The sequence below is a fragment of the Podarcis erhardii genome (assembly GCF_964252035.2).
Source record: "Podarcis erhardii genome assembly, chromosome: 8".
Taxonomy (NCBI): Eukaryota; Metazoa; Chordata; class Lepidosauria; order Squamata; family Lacertidae; genus Podarcis; species Podarcis erhardii.
The window spans coordinates 25940137-25952268 of record NC_138499.1 but is presented as its reverse complement, the minus strand read 5'-3'; the positions used below and the strand labels follow the sequence as shown (position 1 = coordinate 25952268).

Genomic DNA, 12132 nt, shown 5'->3' with positions numbered 1-12132 from the left:
ATACCTAAGGTATATTCCTCTTCCAACTGTATTTATACTGGGCTCATAGAATTGGAAGAGATTGCAAGGGTCATATATTCCAAGCCTCCGCAGTGCAGGAATCTTTTGCCCAACGTGGGGCTCAAACTCACGCCATGTGAGGTTAAGAGTCTCATTCTCTACCAACTGAGCTATCCCAGCTGAGGGTATGTAAAGCCAGGAGCGGCTTGACTGGTGGGGTGCAGCCACAGGAATAGCCTCCCTGCAGTAGCATCGCTGCTACTTCTAGGTAGGGCGAGGCAGCAGCAAGGTCAGGGCTGCACGGATGCACTGGTGGAGCCAACTGAGCAGTCCTGCTGGTGCATCCTCTAAGTCGCATCCCCTTTCCCCCACTCCTGGTAAGCGACAGTGACGCTTCTCCTTGGGAGGCTGTTGCTGTGGCCAACTCTTCTTCCACTGGGCAAGCTCCTCCTGCATGAAGGTAATGTGAGTTCTTGTAGTCTTGGATCAGGCATGCCCAAACTCAGCCCTCCAGATGTTTTTGGGACTACAATTTCCATCATCCCTGACCACTGGTCCTGTAAGCTAGGGATGATGGGAGTTGTAGTCCCCAAACATCTGGAGGGCCGAGTTTGGGGATGCCTGTCTTAGATGGTACAAAAGAAGTGCATGTCAACAAGGATCAAGCGAAATACAGAATCATAATTCTCAAGGAAGAAAACCACCCAATATGCTTTTCTCTTTCATTAAACAGAGCTCTCGGAGGGCGTTCCATTGCTAACTTTGAGCCATGGCTCGGGGGCACTGCTTCTGCAGCTGTCGGAGAAAGTCAACGTCGCTGATCGGCACTGGCATAACATAAACATAATCAACGATGGAAAGGCAAGTGTAAAGTTTACCCCAAAAGGACTCTAGAAGTTTTTGAGCTTTCACACTCAATCTTTATTTGAGCATAGCATTTTTTTAAAAGGTTAGTTTATCCTGAATGGAAGTCACATTTGTAGAGTAACTAAGGGAGGAAATTAGATTTGTGATTAGATGCTACATGGGTAGATGCATTTTTTTCTCAGGTGGAATAATTTGGTTGGGGAATTGGCACAGGGGGCAGGAGAGAGGAGTCTCCAGTGCTCCAGCTCCAATGTGAGTCAACATAAATATCTTTTCCACTTTAGAAAGTACAGCTGATCTTGGACCACTGCGTAAATGTCTCTGTTATGAACAGCGTCGGTGCCCTGCCGGGAGTGTCGAGGGCAGATAAATCTGCCTGTAAGGTTTCTTCTGAGACTCCAGGAAGTGAGAGGTAAAATACTGGAAGTATAAGCTTTGACTGGTAGATCAATCAACTTGAGTTTAGGTTGGTTAATTGATGCAGGCCAATTTGAATTGGTAGGGCCGTGCGCTAAGTCAGCAAATTTCATTACGCCGCAAGACATGCAGGTTAGTGACTTGTTTAAAGATAGCCTTTGATTCTTTGGGTCACTTCAGACATCATACTGTTCAGTTGTCAACAACCTGCCTTCTGTCTGGGGTTCTTAGTTTAGCTACCATTCCAAGGATCCTTTGGGGGGGAGCCATGTGCTTTAAATGCATGGTGTGTACACAGTCATAGTCTGAATCCATGGAGAGCTGCTGCCTGTCAGTGTTGGCAGCTAGATGAACCAGCGGTCTGACTCAGTATAGGGCATCTTCCTGTGTTCCACACTGAGAGCCAGTGTGGTGTAGTGGTTAAGAGCGGTAGACTCGTAATTTGGTGAACCGGGTTTGTGTCTCCGCTCCTCCACATGAAGCTGCTGGGTGACCTTGGGCTAGTCACACTTCTTTGAAGTCTCTCAGCCCCACTCACCTCACAGAGTGTTTGTTGTGGGGGAGGAAGGGAAAGGAGAATGTTAGCCGCGTTGAGACTCCTTCGGGTAGTGATAAAACGGGATATCAAATCCAAACTCCTCCTCCTCCTCCTCTTCTTCTTCTTCTTCCCTTCCTCAAAGGCTAGCAGATATCCTTATCTAGGTTGGCTGTAGGTTTATTAGAACTGTGGGGTGTGTTTTGCTTTTTTGCTTTCTACCTTTCTAATTCTCTTGCTGTTGGTAGATTTCTCAACGTTCACCAGCCTCTCCAGCTGGGTGGAGTGAAGAAGGCCCAGCCCTACCATACGTCACAAAAGCATTTCAGAGGGTTTGTTGGCTGCATCCGGAATGTTGTCCTCGATAGCCAGGTAAGACCATCAAGGCATCGCACATTCTCCCCCAGCTCCCTGCCATCCCATTCTACCTGCAGCTGCTTACCGCCATTCTTCTTGCTTATCTATTTTTCTATAGGTATACAATTTAGAGCATCCTGCAGAGTCCTGGAACAGTGCACCAGGCTGCTCTCTGACTGACGGGCTGTGCCAGAAATCTGGTGTGTCTTCCTGTGGCACCCATGGCAAATGCATTGGTGACTGGGGCTCTTTTAACTGCGACTGTTTCACTGGCTACACAGGAGCAAGATGTGACAAAGGTTCGGTTTGCATTGTGGGGGAAATCTCAGTAATCCCAAGGAAAAGACTCTGGCAACAAGGCAGTGGACTCATCACGGAGTAGAGTTGGTTCCGGTTTTGATTTTAATGAGATGGATTTGTTAGTTTTTCCGTTAGGAGTGCATTTTGCACCATGCTCCCACCCCTAATTTTGTGTATTTTTTACTTAAGCGCTACATAATCTATTCTGCTTCCATAACAAGGAATAGGGACTTTCGGTAAATGGAGTGTGGAGGTGCTGAGTACTAGATACAATTTTGTCCCTAACCAAAATAAAATGCAAGCTAATATTTTTAGTCAATAAATGTGTTGTGTTTATGCCTGCCAGCTTAGTAGAACACCTTCCTACAGCAATGTAGTTGGCTGTGGTCCACAAAACCTTGTGCCTTAATAAAGTCTCTTTGATTTTAATAAAATATACACTCATACTAGACACTTAGGAAATAAAAGGGAGGTGGGAAAGTCCAAATTATTACACAGTATGACCTTAGTCTGTCCTTTCACATTTAGCTCTTCCAGAATGGACTTTTGGAAAGGATAGTTGGATTCACTATGAACTGAAAACGCTGTTTAATGCATACCACACACGTGTCCAACTTGCAGTACGCACAAGGATGTCCTTCTGCACCCTTCTCAGTATGGCATCTTCGGATGGAAGCGGATACATTAGAGTGGAGGTAAACAATTAATCCACTGTTTTTCCACGAACACTTTTATTTTAATTTTTAAAAAACAACAACAAACCAGCAATTACAGGAGCAGAAAATAAAAGTAAGTAAAAGTAAGTGTCACATCATACATTGATGTTAAGGAAAGGACAAAACAGATTTCCCTCATCAGTGCTGGTAGAGAATAATTTGCATCAGTTCCAAAAGGGCAAGAAATAAAGCATAAAAACAATCTGGGTCTTTTGACCCATTGGAGACCTTTAAATTGTGCGTAATCCTCACTGAAATGGATAGTTCTATAACAACGTGTTAACTATAAGGCCTTCAGTGTTTTCTACCTTTCATAGAATCATCATAGAGTTGGAAGGGACCCTGAGTATCATCTATTCTAGCCCTCTGCAATGCAGGAATATGCAGCTGTCCCTTACGGGGATTGAACCTGCAACCTTGGCTTCAGTCACCACCGTGCTCTAACCAGCTGAGCTGTCCAGCTGCCTTTGTGCTATTGAGATTCTGGCTGCAGCCAGCATCCATCTTTCAAGCACAAATTGCATACATGACCATCCCAGATACTTAACAAAGAAAGTTGCTTTTTCATATTCCATAATTCTACAGCTGTTTTCTCCTGTGACTATGTTAGACACAACACAACAATTATTTTTTTTTTTAATTTCCCAGTTAAATGGGTTTCCAGTTAGAAAGTTGCATTTTCTGAAAAGTTTCTTTAATCTTTTAAAAACTTAATTGGAGCAGAGCACTTTTCCCACTGCAAAGAACAACAGTTTGCTTCCATGAAACACTCAGATCTTTTAAGTATGCTGTATGTGTCTTCCGTAAGATTATATATCAATACCATGCTTCTCATGTCTCCATGCAGGTAATTGGTGGACATTTTGGTGTGAGATTCAATTTGGGAGACAAAGACCACACGCTTCAGTTAAGCACTGTGCACATAGACAACGGTCAGTGGGTTGAACTAGCCTTACAGCGGTATCACAATGAATTTTATTTGCGTATCAATGATGGTGGAGGCGATCATGAGACTTCGGCCATTCTGGGATCGAGCGGACAGTTTGAAATTAATCTGGCAAGCATTGTGCTCGGAAACCGCCTTGCTAACGGTTCAGAAAGCGATTTCCAAGGTAGGTGGTGTGTCTGATGGACTCGGAAAATTTGAAAACCAGTAAAAATTGCTCATGTCCTTTGTAGAACCACTAAGGATGTGCAGCTCAGAACTTCCTCCAGAGGGTAGCAGCACTGGGCATTTCCCAGGGCCCCAAGACCAGAAATGGGCCTACTAATTTAACAGTACTACCAGTTCTGGATTGTACAGCATATCTAAGAAGATCAGGAGCAGCTTATGAGAATTTGTACCACCCATTTCTTCCATGTTTGGGGCCCCCACTGAAAATGCCTTCCATCCTAGGATAACTCCTAGGAAGCCATTCATTTAAAAAATATTTATCATCATCATCATCATTTCTCCCCATAACTGTGGCTTTTTCTGTGTTGTATCAATGGAATGCAATTGTAACGGGTAATAGGTGTTGCGCTTTTACTGCTTGTTCAATAGCAATGGAATAACCTTTCAAGATGGTGCATTGCAAAGTGGTTCTCATTGTCTCCGACCATTTCTCTGTTATGGGACAGCTTTGCACTGTGCTGTACTTGACAAGATTAGCAGTTTTCTGCATCGCTGCGCCAGCATGATGCTCCTGACTTGAGTGACATCCAGGGTTCACTGAACATCGGTGCAATGCACTTTCACCACTTCTGATGTCGCACTACACTCCGGTTAAAGGAGGACCATTTACAACGAAGCTCACTTAAGCCTCTCTTCCTTCTGGTGCCCCCTGCAGGCTGTATGAGGGATGTTCGCCTGAATGGCCAGCCTCTTCTTGTGGATGGCAAAAGCACCGAATACAGCTTCATTGTGGAGCAGCAGGGCATCACCATAGGTTGCCATTCCAGCTCTTGCAGCAGCCAGCCCTGTTACAGCCCTTTCCACTGCGTAGACCTTTGGCGGAAGTATGAGTGCAGGTATATATACCCTGGTCTTGCTTTGTTCTCTTTTCCTTTTGAATTCTTTTTCCTTTTGTAAAATCAACTGGTTGGCCATGGTGAGAACAGAATGCCAGCCTAGGTGGCCCATTGGGCTGATCCACCAAGGGTCTTCTCTCATATCTTGGAAGGAAACAAGCCAGCAGTAACCCTACCATATGTAGCACCAGAATGTATATGTCCCTTGTTAAGTCTTTTTGCCGCAACACCAGTGTGCATGAGTTCCTGCACACAGACAAGAAAGGAACCTCGCCACCTGCACCCAGAGAGCTTTGCATTTTTGCTTTAGTTGGGAGCTGGGACTAGCTTACTTTCTGGGACATCATCTGTTCCCGAGAACATTTCCTGCCGTCGTTCCAGATTTTGTGATAACCATTCTAACTCATCTGTAGAGGGCATAAACATTGATGCAGGAGCAGGCAAGCACTGGCTTAAGGGGGCTAGAGAGCATTGCACCACTTTCGAAAAATCACTCCATTCCCATCCCTTGCTTTTAGAGGGGCACCAAGTAGTCCAGGGTCCTTATTGGCCTGCACACATCACCAAGGGACCACAGGAAGTGTTGCCTCTGGTCCATCATTTCAGGAGCACAGCCACATAAGATAGGTGCTCCTCCCAGGCGATCCTGTTTATTCTGCATTGATCCTGGTTTGCTTGCACAAAGCTTACGCTGTGTCTGGCCTTCATTGAGCATGCATTCCGATTCATTTACATGGCAGTTCTGTAACAATGAACAGTCACACTGCTTTGCTCATGGAGTGTTAACACATTTTCCTGCTAACCCCACAACTTTCAGTGCATTTTCCCCATCAGAGTCCATTTGCCGTTCCTATTAATTGGGTTTGTTGCGCTAGGGCATGGGTAGGCAAACTAAGGCCTGGAGGCCGGATCCAGCCCAATTGCCTTCTAAATCCAGCCCGCGGGTGGTCCGGGAATCAGCGTGTTTTTACACGAGTAGAATGTGTCCGTTTATTTAAAATGCATCTCTGGGACCGGCCCCCTGCTGGGACAGTTTGTTGAGCTCTGCACTAGGGCAATAGCGTGCCCCTATCTACTTTAATTATGCAAACCTGAATTTCTGGTACAGTGGTACCTCGGGTTACATACGCTTCAGGTTACAGACTCTGCTAACCCAGAAATATTACCTCGGGTTAAGAACTTTGCTTCAGGATGAGAATAGAAATCGTGCGGCGGCGGCGGCAGGAGGCCCCATTAGCTAAGGTGGTACTTCAGGTTAAGAACAGTTTTAGTTTAAGAACAGACCTCCAGAATGAATTAAGTACTTAACCCAAGGTATCACTGTGTATGCTTGAATCCCTCCCGCAAAATAGTGGAGCCTGGAGACATCCAGAGACAAAAGCAGCTTAGGTGGGACCCAAAAGGTACCTGCCGTTATTTCAGCCACTGGTTCTGCTCACTCCCCTAAAGGAACTTGTGGGTCCCCAAAGCGGATGCTTATCAAATTGCCCCGGAAAGGGATTTCTGATCGTTCCTTTGCATTTATAAACATTGCAAAATAACAGGGCGGCTTCATGTTTTATCTCTTTTATGAAAACGGTGGGTTTCTCTTCATCCAGGTGCCCAGCTGGCAAAGTGGAAGTGATGGATAATCTCACGGGCCTGAAACAGTGCACATCGTCGCCCTGCGGGCACTGGAACTGCAGAAACGGAGGGACCTGTGTGGCCCAGTCCCGAGACAAGTACGTCTGCCAGTGCCCTGAAGGTTATAAAGGGAAATGGTGCGAAGTTGGCCCCGTGAAAGCAGGAAGACCCGTGGGGCTCAGCTCTGGTTCCATCTTGGCTATCAGCATGTGCCTGCTTGTTTTTCTAGGTAGGAAAGTTTCACCTCTCTTGTGCTACATCTTAATACTGTATTGAAATGAGGACGCTTAGCAACGCCTCTGCCTTCCTGTACTGCTTTAACAACTGTTAGTAAAAGATACTCCATGGAGATCTGGCTACATTCTTCCTTCCTTTCCCTCCCCCCAGTTGTTCCCATCTCCCCATCTATGTCTTCAGTAGTTCTTGGTCAAGATTGGCACACGTGCTAGACAAAATGGAAGCTTATCTACATTGTTTTGAATATATATGGCAGGCCTAGTCCCACTGCTCCTCTGTGCACCCCGTAAAATTCCCTGCCCTGGTGCTCAGATCAGCATTGGGCAACTGGGTCCAGGACCTGGCATTTACATTTCCCACAGGACCTCAGAATACTGCTATGTTGGGCTCTGTGGGCAACCACTGTAGGGAAACAAAGGGCCACTGGGTGTGATTCTACTCCCCTGCTGTGTGCATTTGGATAAGAGCTGAGCAGTCTTGCTAAAGCTGGTTGTGTACCCAGGGCTCCCCTTCTGTGTTCAGTGGAGCTCCATAGATGCATGGGGCTTGGCAGTGGGAGATCCTCACTTGAACCTCCAAGGCTGCCTCCCTGCATTTAACCCTGTTCTTAGGACTTTGAAAACCGAAATGCAAAACTGAGCTCAGCTTTGAATGAATTGTTAACTCGGGAAGGATAAAAATGAGCCTGAGGATCATGTACATTGCCTGGAGGAAAGGCAGGAAATAAAGCAAAATAAAAGACTCCTTCAAATAAAGAATCAGTTTGGATGGTGATATTTCTGCTGATATAAGCACAAGCTATTTACTCATGTTTTTGCAGCCCCTTCACTTCTCTCTTTGGATGTGGGAAGAGCAAGGCTGGATCAGAGCCTATCTGCCAAGCATCCTGCTTTCCACAGCAGCTAGCCAGATGCCTGTGGAAAGTACACAAGATGAGGGCAATTGCTCTCTCCCACTGTTGTTCCCCAATGACTAGTATACAGAGACATGCAGAGTCTCACCCTGGAAGTAACATACAGCTATAGCAACTATTAGCCAAGATAACTAAACCAGATTCAAGCTGTGATTTAATATCCTGACTTGTTCTGAAGCTGGCACCAATAGTTTCGTGATTTAGATGAAATGGGAAACTCTGGTTATTGACAGACTTCCTCATTTCATCGTGGTTTGCAGCAAGGGGAGAGGAAGGAAGGGGCTGCAGGCACCTCAGCTTAAGTCAAGATACGAGCATACAAATGCGGCCGCTGTGTACATGTCTCAGAAAAGTAATGACTCAATTTATAATACCACTTTAATCTTCATTAAAACAGTGTTTTACTTACTTTGGGTATCTTATTTACTCAGGATTGGTGAAAGGCCAGAGACTGGCCAAAATGCCCTCTATTTAAATGTCCTAGTGGATTCCTGTAGGTAAGTAAAATACCCTTTTAATGAAGCTTGATGTTAAGATATAGATGATTCATTACACTCCTGAAAAATGTACTTTTGTTTAATTGACCCTTAAATTAAAACACAGAATTTCCTCCATACGAATATAAACCTTAAATGCTTTGCTTTTCTTCTTTAAGAATTGTATACAGCTATGCTCTGCAGGTTGAAGGCTGCACATAACCAATGTTTCTTTTTTCTTTCTTTTTCCTTCCTCAGGTTTATTAGTTTCCTATACTGTGTGGAGTCAGTGGGGGAGATCAAGGTTTCGGAAAGGAGGAATTTACCACATCCCTGAGGAACACGAAAGCTGGGAAGATGTTAGAGAAAACATCTTCAATTATAATGAGGAGGGTGGAGGGGAGCATGACCTGGTATGGTTTTGCATGACCTGGTATGGCATCACAACAGCATTTTAAATTCCTTAATAGGCCAGATTCAAATATGCATCAGAGAAATAAAAAAGAAGTAAAATAAACATTTTGAAGGCATGATTGCGAACTGTTTTGTCAGGGGAAAAGTTTGGTAAATGAAATACTTAACCACAGCTAAAGCATAATGCTGTCCATGTTTACTCAAAAGTAAGCCCCACTGTGTTCAGTGGGGATTACTCCCTAGTGTGCAGGTTTAGGACTGCATAAAATTAATATTTATTTATTGCTTTCAAGTTTTGTTTACAAAGCAGTTTACAATATGAATAAGGGTGGGGGGGGAGATGAAGAAAAGAAGAGTGAATATAGGGGGAAGGTTAATCAGGGGTAAAAGACATACACCCCCCCAAAAAAAAAAAATTTACTCTCCAGACAAGAATTATCATTGCAAAGAATATTTGTGCTTCCAGTTTTTTTTAATTAGTTTTTATTACTGTTTTGGTGTCACAAAACAAATCTTAGTTACATTCTTACAAAACTGGAAAAGATTAGAAATTACAGTTGCATAATGCAGCCACTGCCAACCTGTATGCAGCTTACCTGACCAGGTACTGAAGTCCATCCTTTATAAGCCTCTTGCTGCGAGGTTCCAAATGGAACAGTTTAATTGACTAGCAAAACATGGGCTGTGGGTTTGATACAGGAAGTATGCCATGAAAATTTAAAAAAACAAAACTGGGAGGCTGGGAATGGGTGGGTCAGTGAGGAAATAAGTGTCACAACCACTTCCAGAATTGTAATGGGAAAGAGATGTTGCCTTTGTGATAAGACCCTCTTTGCCCTTGATTTTATCCCTGATGCCTATCCCTCAAATATTCTCATTGATTTAAAAAAAAACCAGGCCCTGACTTCTTAGCATCCTGGACCACATTCACCTGCCCAGACGTATTTGTCTGAGGTAAACATTTGAGTTCCCATAGACCTCCCTTATGTTTCACGTCTCTCCCCTTTTTGTCATTGTCACTTTCCTTTAGGGTGGTTCACATGAACCCCTCCACATGGAAGGGATCATCATAGGGCCTTACCTGTCACTGCCACATTCCCCTGAAGTTTTCATGTTCAGTTGAAATTGGAAGGAGTTCTACCTGTGTACATCTGTATGTGGGTACAACTCTTCCTGATGCCACTGAACACACAGATGTTACAGAGTGTGGTGGTAGTAACGCACAACTGTGCTAGCCCACACAGACCCTCCATGTAGTCCTTTACTGTACGGAGACATGTGAATTCCCCTTTGAGTACTCCAGGGCTGGCTCAGGGGATGATGAGGTGTGCTTCTGAGGAGGCTTCAAGATGGGTGAAGGGCCCATCATCCCACCATTCTCCTTTTGTATGGAGCCCTCCCCCTCCCAGTGGCAGCACGAGAGGATTCTCAGTTTGCGTGACCTGCTTCTTCCAGGTTAAGAGGGCCAGGGTTGCCTTGTCTGAGCGCCCCCCAAAATCCAAGAGCCGGGTCTGGAGTACTCGCAAATTTTATTGGTCGCCACATTTAAAAGAAGAGATAAAACTGAATACAGTACTTTCAGCTGAGGCTAAACCAACTCTGAGTACAAAAGGTACTTGACACTGTCTCTCCTGTCTTGTGTTTAATATTAATTAGCATTAACTTCTTGAAAAACTGGCGTTGTGCATTTTAACTGTGTTGTTTCTCTGGAATCAGCCAGAGGTCTTTCTCTAGGACTGACGTTTTGCCAAAATGTTCTCTGAAAGCTTTTTCATATAATAAAAATTTCTTAGAGCTTGATCTTCATGTGGGGAAAACTATATACACTGTAAATTAAGAAGTCTGGCATGAGTGGTTCTCCCCAACCATCAACACATGAAGTTTGAGTGTATGTTCATTGGCTAGTAAGTCTGTGGACCTACAGAAGGGAGGCAGAGATCTTTAAGAAATTTTGTATGACCTGACCTTGATTGTATGTAGAAGTGTGTATTTGGTGGGTGGGGGTAGTGATTAATATGTGAAGCACTGCCACTTATTTGACTGAGTTTTTGAGAATCAGTGTGATTCAGTAGATAAAGCAGCCTTTCCCAAACCAGTTCTTTCCTGATGTTTTGGACCACAAGTCCCATCACATGTGACCATCAGTCATGCTGGCTGGGGCTGATGGGAGTTGGAGTCCAACAGCTTCTGGAGGCCACCATATTGGGGAAGGCTCAAATGAAGAGATGGACTTGGATCTGTAAAACACCCAATGCAAAGTCCTCCTTCCTCTTGAGCAAGTCCACCATCTCACTATCATGGTCACCATTTGTCAAACAGGACAAATAGTGACTGACCTCCCAGGGCACTGGGATAGAAAAAAGAATAAAGACTTGAAAGTGATGAAAAGTGTGATAAAACAATTAAAGGTAGTAATTTTATTTACTTAATGTTTCCTTTCCATTTCCTCCCCAGAGTGCTTATAATATAGACGCACTGAAGCAACCTCTACAAAGTATACCTCATCTTTCCTCAGGAAACACTGCTTCACTCCTCAGATCACATTCTGGACCACAAAGAAACCCACTTGTGAATCACGCATGCCTGAAAGAATCTTCTTCTTTGGTCCCAGACCTCAAATATTATGTGTCTCAAATACAACAGGATGCAGACAAAGATTTGCAGAGCCTTCCAGCTGATACTGTGCAAGTTTATTGCCAAGAGTGCCAACACACTTTGAGTGGAAGCTTGCATTCCTTGGACCTCTCCAGCATAGAGGAAGATCTAAATTATAATTACCTCCAAGAATGGGGACCAAAGTTTGTAAGGTTAAAAGAGCTCTGTGAACTTCCAATTGAACAGTTGTAAAATGTGGGAGACAGGAACCTAGCACATTGCTGCGTGATGGATTCTACTCCTAGGAGAGCACACTTCAAAAACATTTTAGTATTTTATTTAACAAACCAATTTTGGTTCTATTTATTCATGCTGGTTATTTGGGAACAGTAGTGTGGTTGATCTCCTCACCTTCCCTTAAATTATCTGTATACAATATTTTAGTGTCTGTTGTACAAATAACGTTAGAGGGATATTTGTTGTGAAGCTTTGAAATGCTTTGAAATGAAGGAATTCTGTAGCACTGAAGAGTAGCCTTTAAAGTACCTGTAACGTGTGAATCTTTAGTAGTAATCTAGATGTGCGAGTAAATTTCTGCCATATTGTATTATTTAATCCTCTTAATGCTAAATGTTTTGTGTAGATATTGTAAAATACATTTGTTTACTTGTC

At 44.0% G+C, this 12132-nt stretch overlaps 1 protein-coding gene across 7 annotated transcripts in view; it reads left to right on the top strand.

The window, feature by feature from the left end:
- The window catches only part of LOC309348569 (neural-cadherin-like), a 60454-nt gene extending 48322 nt beyond the window's left edge, over positions 1 to 12132 (top strand). The window contains exons 24-34 of one of the 7 annotated variants that reach the window (XR_014159486.1): positions 734 to 861; positions 1152 to 1279; positions 2068 to 2191; positions 2295 to 2475; positions 3005 to 3171; positions 4040 to 4304; positions 5022 to 5202; positions 6801 to 7054; positions 8710 to 8884; positions 10321 to 10477; positions 11320 to 11451. Coding sequence is in view for 6 of the 7 variants with exons in the window: in XM_081873906.1 (XP_081730032.1) it covers positions 734 to 861; positions 1152 to 1279; positions 2068 to 2191; positions 2295 to 2475; positions 3005 to 3171; positions 4040 to 4304; positions 5022 to 5202; positions 6801 to 7054; positions 8710 to 8864; positions 11320 to 11712 (1976 nt within the window). In the remaining variant the exon portion in view is untranslated. Of the gene's footprint in view, positions 1 to 733; positions 862 to 1151; positions 1280 to 2067; positions 2192 to 2294; positions 2476 to 3004; positions 3172 to 4039; positions 4305 to 5021; positions 5203 to 6800; positions 7055 to 8406; positions 8473 to 8709; positions 8885 to 10320; positions 10478 to 11319 lie in introns of those variants that run through there. The other 6 variants (XM_081873909.1, XM_081873908.1, XM_081873906.1 and 3 more) reach the window with 6 other exon arrangements.